At 41.9% G+C, this 17,455-nt stretch overlaps 1 protein-coding gene across 5 annotated transcripts in view; it reads left to right on the top strand.

Moving 5' to 3' along the window:
* mcu (mitochondrial calcium uniporter) overlaps positions 1-17,455 on the top strand; it is a 48,283-nt gene that overhangs the window by 26,339 nt on the left and 4,489 nt on the right. For 3 of the 5 annotated variants that reach the window (XM_019870389.1, XM_019870388.1, XM_019870387.1), the window contains 5 exons: positions 12,470-12,533; positions 14,673-14,843; positions 15,261-15,365; positions 15,446-15,606; positions 16,427-16,630. In XM_019870389.1, coding sequence (XP_019725948.1) covers positions 12,470-12,533; positions 14,673-14,843; positions 15,261-15,365; positions 15,446-15,606; positions 16,427-16,630 — 705 coding nt within the window. Of the gene's footprint in view, positions 1-1,111; positions 1,134-12,469; positions 12,534-14,672; positions 14,844-15,260; positions 15,366-15,445; positions 15,607-16,426; positions 16,631-17,455 lie in introns of all 5 variants that reach the window. The other 2 variants (XM_019870390.1, XM_019870391.1) reach the window with 1 other exon arrangement.

The raw sequence follows: 17,455 nt of genomic DNA, 5'->3' as shown, positions 1-17,455 counted from the left end.
GTCAGTGAATTGTAAATAGAAATACATGCCATAAAATGTATTTGTCATATTTCTGTCAATCAGATGTATATTTCTAATGAATGAGTGTATAATTTCAAAACTCAACTGTTAAGCTAGTTTAGCTTTATGTACCGCAAAATTTATAGGTATTCTTTTGTTGTTGTAAACAGAAGAGTCAAAAAAGTGTAATTCCCTTTCAATTAACCTTGGTCATCTAGAAGAACAAACCCCCCCCAAAATTTTATGACCCCAATACTGTATTTCTTATGTAGCCAAATTGCTCCCTGACCATGTTGCTGTACTAGGCGTGTATCATTGTGTTTCAAATGAAATTGATTATTCCATCATGTCACATGGATCACTAACACTTGACGGCTTAGAAGCCTACAGTGGCCTGTAAAGCTGAGATGCCATTATGATCTCTAATGACATTATTGACTGAGTTGTTCTTGTGTGTGTATATGTGTATGCCTGTCTGTGCCTTTGTGTATGTTAGTAATTTCATTCATATCTGCTGAGCTCTCTTTACATTTTCCAGCCGTGGTTTGCAATGTGAACACACATTAGGGGGTGAATACTGTCCAAGCCTTGACTCTAGTTAGAAAAAAAAATCTTTGCTTCCACCACGAAACAGTCAAGTAGAAGTTTACTTCTGCGTAAGCATGTACTGTTTCTTGTTATTGGAAAAGTAAACCAGCTCCACAGAGCTTGAATGCATCTTGGTCACAGAAGTATTCTGCGAATGTTAGTTTGTAGCCATAAAATTATCACAAATCTTGTATTCATGGATTTCATATTTTTTTCTTCAAATGTTAAATCCTTTCCTTGGCTTGGCTTCCTCATAATTCTTGTCTACGTTTAATAAGGATTCCCAGTGTAAATTACCACACTTGTATGTATAAAGGCGCTTTTAAAATAAAATGCATTGTTATTATTATTATTATAATGTGTGCTGGCCTTTGCTGTTGTGTCTTGATCTTTTTAGAAATGTTAACATTCATTAAAAAAAAGAAAAAAGCACAAATGATGAAAAAGAACAAAAATTATTGTCCTTGAACGTTAAAAGTCAACTATTTCTGCCTTTGATACCTTTCTATTTTTCCCTCCCTAGATTTTGCAAATTGACCATGTTGGTAAGTTAAGTTATTTTAGATCTTAACTCGTTCGCATCTTTAGAATCTTTAGTTTAACCCATTTTCACTGTTGGCTTCAAATTAATCCCTCATTTATGTACCATTGGATAAAGTAATCACATGTATTATTTGCAAAACTGCATTGATTTAACATAGTTACTCAGTTATTTAATCCATAACACGAATGCAACACTTTCTTGACACGCTGGACACAAATTATTTCAGTCTTCAAGGGAATAATTGCTGTAACCACATTTTAGCGATGTGTTTTTGTACACCATATCTCAGACACAAGTTGTAGGCTCCCAGGTTTTCCCTTTAGCTATGAAAGTTAATTGCTAATGCGATTCTGTGGCTAAATGTCCTTATCAGTATTCTGCTCATTTTACTCTCATTTCATAGCGTAACAATGACTCAACAGAAAGAAAACTTGTGCCGCCTGTTCTTCATTCTGAAAAATTGTAATAATTCTACTATGTACAAAAATGACAGCCAAGATTATGGACAATAAACCTCAACGTGACAACGGTGTCATGGCATTGATTCAAAGTGTTTTGTCAGCTTCATGGAACAATTCTGAACACTTCACTTCATATCTGTTTTATTTCAGTAATTTTTTCAGGTCAATTCTAAAGCAAAAAGTATTTAAATATATCACAGGCACTACAGGTCCACTCACTGACTCACATAGACTCAAGTGAAAGTGGGCCAGCATCTCTAAATCTGTAATTTCTGCTACCTGCAGGGCTTAAAGAGTGGATGCGGCAGTCAAATAAGCAGACAGTCCAATTTTCAGACCGCAAAACGGTCCCAGGCAGTATCTCATTGCCTCCTATGTGTGTCTGTGAGTGTGACGTGTTGGTTCTAGCTCTGTCAGCTCTCGAAGCGATGACAAACACAGCACACAGACCACACAAGGGGACGCAAGGAGGATTGATAATGCTAATAAAGTCAACTGAGATTAGTGCTGGATCAAATTCCACAGCTCAAGGAAGACTATTATTAAATTTGTCCCTTTCCTCTAATCTCAATTCAGTGTGTCCTCCATTGTTGCCCTTTGATGTGCCCGAAATGACACTGCGCCCTCAAATTTAGCAAATAAGTCTCTATAATCCTCAGAACAAAGTCATTGTCTTCATATCTCACTGCCCATGTATTTCCATTGAGTGTATTATTATGCAGCACCAGTTGTTACATTTCCTCCTGACTCGTCTTCTTGATTCTTGGCTTCCATGAGCAATCAAGCCTTCAATGCCATTTTTCTTTGCTCAGATTTGGGAACCGACACCGTATTGCTTTGGCTCTGCTAATTTCCATAGACGATTTTGGCACCTTGAAGTACTGCGCTTCCTTCCTGTAACCGTTGTTGGTATTTGAGTATATTGCGTAGTTCGAACAGCCAATTTCAGAACCTACAGCGTCCGTCCGGGCATGTTGCCATAAACAGCATGGCTTCACCAGGAAGAAAAGGAAATAATTATCAGCAATAATAATCCACATTTAAAGCATTTGCCATTTTTTCATGTAGATTTCACACGGTGTTTAAAATAAAAATGAGAATCTCAATCATTGTCATGCTGACCCCTTTTCATCTCTCTCTCTCTCTCTCTCTCTCTCTCTCTCTCTCTCTCTATATATATATATATCCCCTTTAAGTACTCACCTGCAATGATTCTTCCATGAAAACGTGATTAAAATATTACAGTGTACATTTTTTCCCCTTATTTTACGCCCCACCCATGAGTAAGCAGTTTGGATTTTGCCCCATCTTAATTGGAGTGAATCGTATTTCTTTGTTGACAGTGTATCATAAAGTCTATAACATCGGCCTGAGTGATCGGATCTCTGCCATGCACGCATTCATCCTGGGGGGAAAAATGCCAAATTAGACATGCACAGCCACCTCCACAGTGTCTGGTGAAGCACATGTCAGTTAATTACAACACTTCTTGCTGCATGCTATGCCATGTCCATGTGGAATGGCGCAAAGTAAAACTCAGACCGAGCTGCTGACACAGCCGAGAAGGCAGAGAGCAGCAATTCCATGGAGTCCGATTTCGAGGTGTCGCTCACTCCCTGTCTCTCTCCATGGAGCACAGAGTGATGTAATCAGACATCTACTGAAGCTGATTGTTTGCTAAACTTTTGAGCTGTCTTATCTTGCATGGAGGATCAGTGCAATAACAGAAAGGCCTTCAACAGTTAGTCTGAGTCATTGCTAAGGCATTCTGTGTCATAAGAACAGGGCTGTCATGAGGAGGAATAGAGTCAGTGTTTCCTCAAAAGGAACATTCCCATGCCCCACTTCATAAATAGCAGCTGCGGCCTCAGGAGAAATTCATTGCCTTAACTGGGATGCTGTAGTCTGCCGAGTCACCCTTAAACACACAACACATGCAGACACACGCAGTTACGCTAAAGGAGTTCGATTGGTAAAATTATTACCGTACCAAAAAGTGTTCCATATTAAGCTAATGTAATGTGATTTTCTTTTCAAAATAAACTCGGAAGAAATGTGCGTCATCTCATTACATAGTGTTGTTCAAACATATACAGTATGCATTTGCTTCACAATTTTAAACAATTCCCAGGTGTCTTAATAACATCTCTGTTTCATGCTTTTGTTAAAATCGGCTCTTTTTTGTGGGGGGCGGATCTCATGCCGTATGCCCAAATCATGCTCCACATACTTGTGGACCAATGGCTAGCCCGACTTGATTTAAAGTGACAAGATCTTGGTGGCACGTTCCTGCTGTCGTTTGGTCATCCACTCTTCTGCCTCACTTGGCTTGGTGAGTGATCGCGGTGGCCGGCTGCTAGTTTCTGCTTGTGGCAGCAGCGCTTTGAGTGTGGAAAGCAAGCCAAGCGCCTTGGATTATCACTTTTTTTTTGGTGCACATGGACACATGTAGCCCCCACTCCCCTTCCGCGTCAGAGACATTTGTACAGAACAGTGACATGGTGAAAAACAGGAAAATATCATCTTTTACAGGCTACGTGAAAGGGATTTCCACTGCTGATGAACTGATTGCTGATTTCTCAATGTTATCAATGCACGACTGTGTTTTATGTTGTGTTGTGTTTATTATTTTACTTTACGTTCACTGTTTTTTTAAGCGCTTTGTTACAGCTGCTGCTGTTGTGGAAGCGATATATAAATCAGGATGTATTGTATTGTATGTATTGTTTTATTAATAATTTTTGGTGAGGTTTTGAGAGCAAGGCAGTGAGAAAAGTAGGACATATTACATCCTTGAGCATTGCAGACCAGAAAAAAATGGTGATAACCTTATGCTAATATGGGTTTTAATAACAGCCATGATGGATTTTCCCTGAAAAAAATCCCAAAATGAATATTATGCACAGTTGTATTTTTTGATGCCCGTTTCCTCACACCCAGAGGGGGATCAGATATGGAAGACTATCCTAAAGCTTAACATTTTTGTAACCCCCCGTTGAAAGTCTTTATTTGTCGCCTCAAGCTCCTCCAGTCGAATAAATCGGTGTTCACAGAAGCATTCTGCTCCAAGCAAGGAGCAGTCGGACATGAGCTCTTTGAACAGTACTCAACATTTGATGATTCAAAGTCAGTCACAATCAAGGTCAGAACGTATAGATTACATATTAGTACAATGACCACGTTATAGTCCTGAATAAGTCGAGTGGGCAGAAAAGGTAGATGTATACTCTTCTTATGCTCCTAATAATGGTGAGGAGGAGGAATTAAGGATGCAGAGTAGGACTGAAACAGCGCTTACTCAGCTGCATTGATTGTGATTCAAGGTGCTTCCTGTGCAAGCTCGTAGGCTCACTTAAAAAATAGGGACCCAGTTTATGGAAAAGCGAGCGTATGCATTGTCTTTGTGCAAGACAGGATTTGCGTATGTCTTTGAAAATCAGCCACGTTTGAGGGAAGGTGAAAGGAAAAGAGGGGGAGAGGCTGCTTCGTCCACGCTTCATAGTAGCTCAGAAAAGGGCTGAGTATTGCGTGACTCGCAATGTAATTATCACGGACGCGAGCAGCAAGAGCCATCTGCTATATGAACGATCAAAAAGGGTCATATCGTGCCTATAAAATAAAGACCTGCTCCCACACACTTCTATATTGTGTAGATTGTGTGAGCGCATCCTTCAGGCAAGCACGGTTTTACATTTCTAGTCTACTCTGCTCTGCTCATAGGAAAGTGCTGCCTCTCAGTTGGGACAAATTCTTGAAAGAGGATCCCACAATAGAACGTCAATTTCAATGCTTAGGTTCAATAATGCAGCAGATTCTCATGTTGTCGATCCCAAAAAGGTGTCGAGAAGTCATGTGAGATGCGTGGCCAAATGGTAAGTAGTCCCGCAGGAATCCACAATTTCGCGATCCGTGGTTGAATTACATTTTCATACTGTAAGCAGGACGTTTACAATGTCCAGGTCAAGAGGCTAGTTTAAACTCCAAATCTTTGCTTTAATATCACTTGTTCTGCCTCCAACCCATAGTGTGGTGAAATGTTTACCACTTTAGAAGTAATGAAAATAAAATTGATTATTATTATTATGATTATTATGAAATAAATCTGCCCTAGAGGGAAAAAGAGAATACTGATGTTAATTATTTTGTAACCACAATCTTCCGCAGTGTGTTGGTTTTGCAGAATATTTCCTAAAAGAATTCCTTTTTCATTAGTACTTTAATTTGCTTTATAAAATCAATCAAAATCAAGATTTAATCTCCTCAGAATCAGAATTGTTCGCCGTTGAATGAACTCTTTTTTTCTCTGCGACTTCCCGGCCAGACTATCGAAAGATTTTATCCTATGGATTATGCAAAGTATGAGCAAGCATTAATGAATCAACTCATACCCAAGGTCGGAAAGCCAATTTGTCGAAATAGAATCAAAAATTAAAATAGAATTACATATTTCGTTATGTGTTGTATGCGGTGGCCACTGTCACATTTTGATGTGTGAACTAGCCAACTCGCAGTCAACTCTGCATTGCAGTGGGAAAATCAGATTGTCATCATTTTATGTCTGACATGCTGTGCTTTGTAACAGTTTTTGCAGCATCTGAGCGGAGATTATGTAATACAGTGGTGTTGAAGAACAGGACCGGAGGTTTCATTATCTGTCAATTGGCTCTCAGCGTTTTCTCTCTTGCATAAGTTTGACTGCGACAGTTGTTCCACACAATTCCGCTTCTGTGTCTCCAGCAAGTGCAGAGTGGCTGTCTTATCTGTAGGTGGATTTCCCTAGCCAATTGATTTAGTTTCCAGTTCTTATGTTTAAACCCTACAACGGTTTGGTCTAGCCTGCAAGGTCCCTGCAGGGGAAGTAAGCGATTGGTATCATTGTACTCATTAGAACTGAAACCATGGAACTGAAAAACATTGGCTTCCAAACTGAATCAAACTTTAGTGCTTTGTGAAATATGGTACCAGCAGTACAGTTTCTTGTTTTGGTTTGGATTTGAGACATTCTTAACTGTGCTTTTGTGTTTTTAGCTTTGTTCTGAATTGGCATACATTGAAACTGATTCTGGGAATAATAATCTGCTTTGCCACATCATCGATATGAATGTCTTACCCCTAGACCACCACCTGCTTGAACCACCAATACAAGACAGGAGGAACTCATGGTGTCACAAGGTTTACGCTAAATTCACGTGCAATCTCCTTAACGTGTCAGAACTTGAGAAGCAGCACTTTTAACGTTATTTTCCAATAAGATGATGATGGAATATTGTCCAAAATTGGGTTTTGAAATCTTGATGACCAACGTACAACTACCATTTGGGTTCATTCTATTGTTGCAAACATCCCTGTAATTAGTTCTTGCTTTCATTTCGAGGGCATTTGCTTATTTCTCGGGAATAGTGAATTATGCGCACTAATCGAAGTGAGGGGAAAATAGATTTTAAAGTCTGCGACTCTGCATTCCCTGGAAGAGCAATAAATCTGGAAACTACCAGAAAAAAAAAGCACACCGCATTCCCTCACTAGCTTAATGAATGTGAGTTCCGTTTTCTTTCGTTCCTTTTCACGAGTGATGAGATCGTAGATACACTGCTCATCTAATTTAATAGCTCTTAAACCCCACTTGTCTTTTTTTACTTACAGTCCACATGGAAGTGGAAGTGCAAAGCGCTTTTTATATATTGTCAACGGAACCAACCCTGCTTGTATTCAGCCCCGCGAACAAACACACAAGATAGGCAGGGCGTATTTCTGTCAGTTGTCAGGAAAACGGGCGTCCATCAGTGCCGGACTGATGGCCCTTTCATCAATACTGACTGGATGCCCACTTCTGTAAATAGGATTAATATTAAAACAAGTACCGTTTCCAGTGATGCCAAAAATAAGTGCTGTGTTCTTCACTAACATGCTATCGATAGGAAATAACATGAGCTGTACATGATATGTAACATGTTACATATACTGTATGAAATATTTCATGAATGACTTTGGGAAATCAGCCACGTTATCTGGGATGTAGCCGCCCAGAAAAGCGTATTAGCACATGGATGGATGCAGCCATTGTGCAGATAAATGACAGAGTGCTGCACATTCCCGGAAGGGCATCATGAAATGGGAATTATGTCAGTGGCATAATTCTTCCACGCTGCTGTATCACGTTCGCTCAATTCACCTAATGCTTTTTTTTTTTTTTTTTTTTGCTCCCTAAGGTGTTCTGCAGGAGAAAAGCTATTTACCTGCTTTGTCATTTTGTGTTCAGTTCAGCCAAAACTTTTAGTCACAGGTCACACAATGTTTTCGGATTCATAGTGAGGGTGGCAATATAAATAGGCTTGGATTTTGATGATGTTCATTGTGAAAACAGCTCTCCCAAGAATTATATTGTGTGGTAAATGCATGATGCACATTTCCCCACAACGTACACTCAATGGATACAACATTATGTAAACCTGTAATCTAATGAGGTCTAATACCAGACCTGTGTCAGAATTCTGTCTTTACAAAGATAAATTTGCATGTCTGTTCGTCATCATGATTATGTATTCAAATGGGATGTTTTCAAATGTTGATGAAAATAAAAACAGCACTTTGGTTTTCCCATCCGTCTAATACTAATGTTTTACATAATTCTTCATTAACTAGAATATAACTAGATGACAGACATAGAAACAAAGATAAATACGACACTCCCCAAATATTTCTCTTGTGTTGCAAGCTTGCTTTTTTTTTCCTTTTATGGCACTTTAATCAAAGTGGAAACTGTTTCCCCCACCCTAAAAAATTTACATTTGCAAGGATGGCTCACGTTTTTGGTCCGGTTGGAGATTGGTACCGTTAATCCGTCCTTGGTGTGTTTGTTGCCAAAAATGTATATTTATGTCAGTCGACCCATACAGTGATTTTGAGATTTAGAAAGGTATCCTCACTCTCGTGTTAAAAAAATAAATAACGACCTACAATCTTACACCATTCACAACTGTTGGAGAGTACAGTAAATTGCAGTGGGAGGTACAACGCAGTGCAGATGAGCAGGGAGAAATGGTGAGACCAGCATATCAGGATCAGTGAGAGGGAGACGGCGAGAGGAGGGGGACGGCGAGGGGCAACCCCCAGATTCAAGACGAGGAATTCCGTTACTGCAGTGATCAGCAACCTCCTCCATCCCTCTCCCCTCCTCCCTACCCGTTTCTACTGCTGCTGCTTCCCCTCACCCTACTCCTCCAACCTACCATCTCTCCACACATGCACACACAGAGTAAAGGGGAGTCACATTAGGGATGCGGTTGGTGTGTGTGTGTGCGTGTGTGTGTGTATCTGCTGCAGGGCACAGTGTATGCAGCAGCACATGGCTTGAAACGCGAGCACACTCGTGACTCTCACCGTTTTACTCCAGCTATCATCTATCATCTATCACTCGCCTACCGCTGCTCCATTTATCCTCTCATCCTCCATCCCTGCCTTTCAGATCATCTGTCCGTCCTATTTGTGCTCAGCGACTGTCTTTGTCCCGCTCTTTTATTCACATGACATTGATTCCAAGGTTGTTGTGCTATTGACTGCAGCTGCGCTCTTAAATATTTCACGCAGCATCTCAGTGGCTGCGTGCCGAGGGAGTGCGAGGGGCAATGGGAGGAGGGTGTGTCCTGGGAATGGTAAGGGGGTGGCGGTGGTAGGTTTGCTTTGTTCAGACGTTCTGCAGCCGCTGCTGTCAAGCAGACTGGTGAACAGACGGATGGACAAACACACACGCCACCTGCAAATAGACATGGATATCTCACCACAGATGGGCACACACACCCGCTCACACACACGTCACAATCATATTTGCGTATGTTCGGGATGCCACTCTGCTTCAGTGTTTCGTTGGAGCACTCGCACCACTGCGTGGAGCAATTGAAGACCATCTCTAATGCCCCTCTCAGCTTGTCATGTGATCAGCAGCCTAATCACTGTTTGGGCTCCCATGATACCATGGGACAGCAATCAGTGCAGGACACACATATCTTTGTGTGTGTGCTTGCTTGTGTGTGGCCTTTTAGTTATCTAAAAAATTTTTAAAAAAAAAGGCTTAAATCTGTACTTTTAGGATGAGTTCACCATGCAGTTCATAATGCCAAAAGTCGATTTTGTGCCTTTTTGGAAGTATGGTCATAAACAGAGAAGTGACCACGCCTGCTAGCGACAATGTGGAGAAAGAAACGATGCTGGAGAGAGTGAGCCTGCCATCATCAAGGTGTGTTGTTTGGCTAGAAGTAGGCCGATTACCCATTTTAATGACGTTCGATGCCGAACGGTAGAGATGCGTCTCAGCTGTCTGCTTGCACCGCAATCACATTGGCAGAGCATATCTGATTCCGTGTGGGCTTTTTTTTCCTGATCTGAACTGAGACACATGCAGGAAGGAAACATGAAATTGTATGATCTCTCAAACCAGATAGCGTATGAATAGCTGTTTGTATGTGCGTTTGGTTGACTGGCAACCACTTCAGGCCGCACCCTGCCACTCGCTCAGAAATCATCTGGGAAGGGCTCCAGCTCCCCCGTGACACTGAATGAGTAATAGAAAATGGATAGGAGTTCAGATGGGACTTACCCACCTTTGTTCATCTGATCAACTCAAGACTGTCAGTACCTTTACCGTTCGCAGTTGGATTTGTGTCAACGAGCTGACTAAAAGCTCGGTCTCTCTGGATTAAGCAACCGTGGGGAGGACATGATTGGCAATCAGACATGCTGATAGACATTTAATCAGCAACAGCTCTCTGGCTTGCATTAGTGTGGGTACAGCAGGTAGTGTCATCTCTGGTTGTTTGTAATCCTGACAAGAGAAACAAGCAGCAAATTCATCGTTTATGTACCACCTTGAATAGGTTCCCAAACCATCTATAGCTGTACTACGATGCTTTCTGAGAAATCCGCATCCCAGAACTGTCAGTGTAGGGTCATAAATAGAATCTTTCATCCTTGTTGTTTTTATTCAGTATGATTCAAGAAGTACATCTGACATCACTACCCTTCTACGTCCGCTGGATACTTGCACAATATTCATAGCTTGTTCTCACTAAAATACTCTCATGGCACAGTGGTTGTGTTATTGCGTGAACGTTGTACAGAGTGTTCCTGCCTCCATTGCATATGCGACCCTATGACAAATTGCTAAATTCTGTGGCCTCAGGAGCACAACTTAGCAGTGTGGCGCTGCGATTGTTCCATTTTTTACCCAGGCTCAGGATTTGAAACATTAGAAAAGTTTGCCGCCTCTGCCGTTGTTCGCTGTATTTTCACTGCCTCATCATCACCCAGCTCTACTGTACATGAATGTGGAAGGCGGTGTGACAGCTCATTTAATGCCTTAAAAGGCTTGATTGCTGCTCCGTAGAAAAGAGGTTGAGCTGTGCGATTGGAAACGTGCTGCACAAATGGACTCTCAGACATAATGCATCATAAAAATAAATAAATAAATAAAGGGTTTCCCCCAAGCTGTGCTCAACTGCAGCCCCCTCCTCCCTTCAGTTTCAAACACATCTGAGGCGCATATTGAGGCTGCCTTCTTTGTCACCCGCTGCAGTGTTTTTCTGTCAGTGGTACTGTAGACACTAGTTAATTTAAGAATGTGATGCAATGGGTAAAAAGAAATTCAATAACATGAATGATGTTATTCATTGGTTATGTTCTGACATGATGGAAATTCATGGAACTGCCCGGCAGGAGGCCAAGAGGAACACCAAAGAGGAGGTTTATGGATGTAGTGAAAGAGGACATAAAGGTATCTGGTGTGAGAGAAGAGGATGCACAAAACCGGGTTAGATGGAGCCAACTGATTTGTTGTGGCGACCCCTGAAGGAAAAAGCCAAAAGGAAAAGGAGGAGGAGTCTTTAACAAGGAACTTAATTGTCGTTGAAAACAACCACATGACACACATTCCCCGTGGTTGCATTTTACATCCCACCATCCAATGCAGGCACACACAACTTTTTTTAGGTCACTTGCCCTGCATGTATCTTTTCCATTGAAAATGTCTGAAGTACAGTATTTATTGCATTTGCATTTTCTAAAATGTTCAATAGAAGAGCATAAGAACAGTATACAGTTAAATCAACCATCCATGCAATCTATACCCCGCTTGCCCTTATTTGGGTTGCAGGCAAATTGAAGCCATTTTCAGCTGAGACTGGTCAAGAGATGGACACGGTACACCTTCACCAATCAATCGCAGGGCAGAGTCACAAACTGTATTAACACCATGTAGCAAATATTTCTGCTTTTTACAAAACAATTGTTCATATTATATGTATACCAGCCCAAATTAACAAGAGGTTGCTATAGTAACTTGCCATCTGCTCTCATCAGAGCCCGAGTGCGCACCAAACAAGCAGACCGAGACCGCTCATTCAAGTGGGTCTCTTGGTTTGGTTTATTTCTGTCTCAAGCAGCATGTCTCTATCTGTGTGTAGGATGTGGGAACTCCTTTGACTTCCCATCACTCCCCTCCCCCCTCCTTTATACATTTTTGAAAGTATTTGGGACATCTCAGCCGCTAAAAAAATACAGCACCACATTGCCAGAAAGACCTCCAAATGTCTGTGACCTAGCCTACAACATTTATTGGTATTATCAAGGGCGTAATGGGACCAAAACTTCAGGTTGCGTACAGCTGTTGGCATGCGCTGAAACATCTGCGGGGTTGTGGGGTGTGTCCCAACACAAATATTGTCCAGGTAGGTTTTAGTCATGTGCTTTTCACTGGGCAACTTTTTGTCAATTACTGAAGATGCCCTACTTCTGTTTCAGTTTAGATCAGACAACGAAATGGTTATCCTCAATGTGAAGTTGCAGCCAGTAATTTAATCTGCCGCTTTTTTCTCTTTGCCTGCAGATTTGGAGGGGCTCCCCTTCATGGCATGGCCAGAGAATGTTATGTACCCCGGCTTCCTCAGAGGGTAAGTTCCCCTACTCCGTTTCCTTTCTCCTTCGTGTCTCATACGCTAATTATTCCTGAGCATTCGGTATGAGCATAAGCCCCAAGGTGCAGCAAAAAGCTAACTTTTTGCTAGAGTATACCCCACACTCCATCTCCGAGACTGTCTCTAACAAAATTGTGCAACGATTCCCACAGTAGAGCCTCACATAGCAGCTCACTTTCATGATGGGAATCTCTTAGGGTAGCTCCTGGTCCTCTGTGTTCAAGGTGATTGTCTGGAGAAATGGGACGAAAAGTTAGAGGGTGAGAATCTGCTGATTTTATCTTCATGTAATAATAGCTGTGGGATTGTGAGATGGGAGATACCCTCAGTGATGATGGCTGCATAGGGGAAGATAAAGTCAGCCGGCGGAGGTGGAGAGAAGCGCAGTAGTGGGTGGGAAAATTAGTGCGCGCACCTCTGTGTATTTGGTGACGATCCTGACTAGCTGGACTCAGCCGGTGCCGCATGTGCCAGATGATGATATGCTGATTCACTGCAGTGGTCTCGAGGAGGAGGCAGAGGTTACTGTGGCAGCTTGGATTAGCTCCTATGTGGAATTACTTTGGATTCATTGCCTCTGTTAAGACCCACTTATGAGTTAAGTGGATCACGCAGGATCCAGTAGACACACTGTTGATGTGACCACGATCCAAATTTGAGATAGTGCTAAATGATCAAGGATGCAAGGTTCTGATTTTCCCTTTTCCTTGTGGAAATTAGTTTGAAATAAATTATGCATTCTTTTATGCAATTGTCAGTCCAGTCACGCAGGCATTATTTAGAGGTCTTTCAGCCTATCCATGGGAATACAAAATCTCAATAGTTGGCATCAGTAAATTGACATAACTGCTCTGAGAGGCAAAGGTCAGCGTTATTACAATGTATTGATCTTCCAGGCTTGGCAGTGTGAGGAGGGCTTAGTTGGATAAAAATGTCCTTTGGCCTGAACTGATGCTTATTTTTTACTTCTGAAATTTCCTGCCAGACTTTTTCTTTACAGGGGATGTCACCCTGAGTCAAGTTTTGTTTATGTCAGTCACAATTTGTGTACCCCACCCCCAAAATACCTTCCCAAAAGTTAAATTCAGGATTAGCAAATGTGGGAGTCACGTGTAAAATGACAATATCTTTTATATGCAGCCTCAGGCGTAAAAAACAAAAACATTAGTAAAAGGTATTGGGTTGTCTTTTAGCAAACTTGAAAACATTCCTGTCACATGTGCCACAAGGTTAATTGACCCATCGCATTTTTTGACATTGTCCTTTTAACAATATATGATGCAAAAATGTGTCCACCCCAAAATGTGTTCCCAAGTGCAGGTCAAACTATTCCCATTACACATTAACACGCAACGTGTACCAGGGTTTTCCCCTTCAAAGTAGTCAACACCCTTGGAGTTCTTCCAACCCGCCAGCCTTATTTGCCGCACCTTCATGCATTCCTGGTGCATGGCTGTGGTAGGAAAAAAAAAGACTTCCCAGAATGCCTTGCTCTGAGCTGCGTGCAAGCGACCTATAGAGAAATGTATATCTTTTCTGACACACCTCATTTATCACTCCGATGGTTGACAGGTGTTAAGTCCAGGGTTTTCTCTGCTTCTCAGCCTCCACTAACTGAGAGAGAGCATGTGATAAAGTGGTGTGCATATGGTTGCTAATGCTCAGCTGTTATAAAACGAATTCCTATTAAAGCCCAGTCTGAGTGACAATTGACCAGTGAAGGTTGTAGGCTTGGAGTGCAATGACCCTTAAAATAAGAGGTCTGGGAAATTGAAGAATAAGGAAAATGCAAGTTTGTCCGTTTTACTTTGATGACAGTTCCAAGTCAAAATCAATCTTGCAAGTGATTGTTAAAATTTTTCCACTCTTACCAAGCTTGTCTTGAAGGATGTGCTTGTGGTGACGTCACCTTGCGAGAAATCTCTGGCTGCATAGCCTAATACTGTTTTTTTTTTTTCAATTCATTTAAAATGGTGTGGTTTAAGAACCTTGTATATTGAAAGAAAAAAAAAGTCTAGCGTTGTGGCTTCACCACTCTCTGTTGGCGCTCCAGCTAAACTCTGTCAACAAATCCTAATCATATCTGCTTGTCTTTGTCCCCCAACCTCCACACAGAGGTGACGGTGGTGTACCAGAATGGGCTGCCAGTCATCTCGGTCAGTTTGCCGTCCAGGCGAGAACGCTGTCAGTTCACCCTCAAGCCTTTGAGTGATTGCGTGGGAGTTTTCCTACAACAACTCCAAGCAGAGGACAGAGGCATCGATCGGGTAGCCATCTACTCCACGGGTACTCTTTGCTCTCTCGCTCTCTTACACACACACACACACACACACACACACACACGCACACACACACTGTATCCACCTCCTCTCGTAAATTACACTTGTACTTGCCCTTTCATGCTTTCAAGTGTATTTTTGATGCCGTTTAGTGTTCCTGCTGCTGCGGCTTAGCAACAGAAATTTAATCCTTTCATATGTGCCATGAAGTGAATTTGCACCACTTCGATGCTTCATTATACAAGAACAATTGGCGCCCGGAATCTTCTCTTAGTATGGAAGTGCTTCTGCTCCCCCTGTCATGATAATCGGAGCGAAACGAGGCCGATGGTCAAGAGAGCTGGAGGGGGTGTGGAGTGGTTTACCAGCATCTCTCTCATTGCTCCACTTTTCCACCATGTTTCTCTTTTTTATTCTTCCGCAGATGGAGCCAGAGTTGCCTCCTCTACAGGCATTGACATCCTGTTACTGGATGATTTCAAGCTGGTCATCAACGACACCGCCCACCTTGTCCGGCCACCGAGGAGAGGTGCAGCCGTTCATTTCATGATTATTTCCTATAAGGTAAAGAAGAAACTATTGATTGTTATTTATTTATCTTCCCATCAGAATTGCTGCCCCATGAGGAAACAGAAAGGCTGAATGACGTCAAGTTCTTGGTGCAGCAGCTTTACACCACCCTGCGCATTGAGGAGCATCAACTCAGCAAAGAGCGCGAGCTGATTGAACGACTTGAGGACCTCAACTCTCAGCTCCGCCCACTTGAGAAGGTCAGACCTCCTTTGCATGTTAATGAATGATTGTAATTATATCAGCCGGTATTCACGTCTTTCTCCTCATAAGCGTTTCACGGTCATAGTGCTAACATTCAAACTTTATATTTATTCGTCTCCGGCAAAGTGGCCGTTTTTTCCCCACAGTTTAAAAACTTCTCAGAACATGTCTCAACAACATGTTCATGGCATGGTTTCTTGAAAATACCCAGTTGATAAAGAATTAGAGAACACGCATCATATATTTTTTGATCGGATACTAAATTAGCCCAGTCACCTGACCCACATACTGCTGGGCCAAAGGTGAGTATGGATTTCGTTCCCATGGTGGGGGATGGAGGAGGGGTGTAGTTAGAAGCATCTCAAGTTGAGCCCCAGAGCCTAAAAAACAGATCTGCATATGTGGCGCATGCAGTGGCCATGTCCCCAAAACACAAACACCCCGATCCTCAGCTTTTTAATGCATGAATTATTGTAAATTAATGCTGAGAGAGCACAGTTGCTCCATTTTTTTTAGCTTTAGTTGTTTAAAATACTTGTTTCCCCTGGGAATGCGTATCTCAGCACTGCATGCATGCATTGAGTGCTTGATTAATGAAGAACCATCCTGTTCATTGTTATGCGAATCAGGCTCCCTGGTGAAGGTGAATAATCACAGAATATCTGCTCAACTTAGGGTCGAGTAATAGCCATTTTGTCATTAAAGTGTCTAACATGATAAATACTGACCATGTCAGTAATCATGAGATTCTCTCTAAACGTTGACCTGTTGGGCACATTGTGCATGAGTTCCTGCTCCCACTTGTTTCACATATAGGTGAAGCAGGAGCTGAGTAGGAAGGCGGAGCGACGCACTACTTGGGTGCTGTGGGGCGGCATGGCCTACATGGCCACCCAGTTCGGCATCCTGGCCAGACTGACCTGGTGGGAGTATTCCTGGGATATCATGGAGCCTGTCACCTATTTCATCACATATGGCACAGCCATGGCCATGTATGCATATTTTGTGCTCACACGCCAGGTAAGAAAATTGACAGACGGGGTCCAAATTAAAGTGAACATCCCGGTTTTGAGATAGAAAGCTGATTGTGTTTCATTCAGAGGACACAAGGGCTCATGAATGCTTTGATGAACATGAAACCGATGTGGATCATCTCCGGCCTTTGCCATTACCAGTTCTCACCCCAAGTGGATATCCATTTTAGGCTTTCTCTCAATATCATCAGATGAGGGAATATCAGTTGGAAGAATGACTTGAATTCCTGTAGTGCAGTTCTCAGCCTCCCCTCGAGAACCCTTGGCTCTTTTTACACAACCATTACAGGCCACTGCTGCTTCACCTTGCTGCACCATTAGCTCGCTTTGTAACTAACAGTTGCACTAATGTCTGCATAAAGGGAATGCTAGAGACAGAACAGCAATATGAACACAAATGTTCCTGGCAGCACCATTAAAGAATGACAGATTGCTTTAATACTTTTAAGACACAGGGGTTGTCGCTAAGTATATCAGAACAAAAATTGTATTTTTGACTGGCATTGAGTTGATGATTTTCATCAAGTTCCACATATACACCCACTCCATAATCATTGGCTCAGATATTTTCTTTAACTCCTATTTTTTTTTCTTAATATAGGACCAAAATTGCACAAAAAAAGGAAAATCCAACCTTTAATTCACATGCATTTATTCCGTGAGAAAACAACACCACATTAAGAAATGATTATTTTACATCAAATCATATGTGCCACAATTATTAGCATCTTTGATGTTAATACTAAAACCCCTTTTGCCGACAAAACAGCTCCTAAACTTATTTTTCTTCTCCTTTCATCTTGTCCCATTA

The sequence above is a fragment of the Hippocampus comes genome, unplaced genomic scaffold, assembly GCF_001891065.2.
Source record: "Hippocampus comes isolate QL1 unplaced genomic scaffold, H_comes_QL1_v1.1 scaffold76, whole genome shotgun sequence".
NCBI classification, from domain to species: Eukaryota; Metazoa; Chordata; class Actinopteri; order Syngnathiformes; family Syngnathidae; genus Hippocampus; species Hippocampus comes.
The sequence above is the reverse complement of the archived record's forward strand: the minus strand, read 5'-3'. Positions and strand labels throughout refer to the sequence as shown.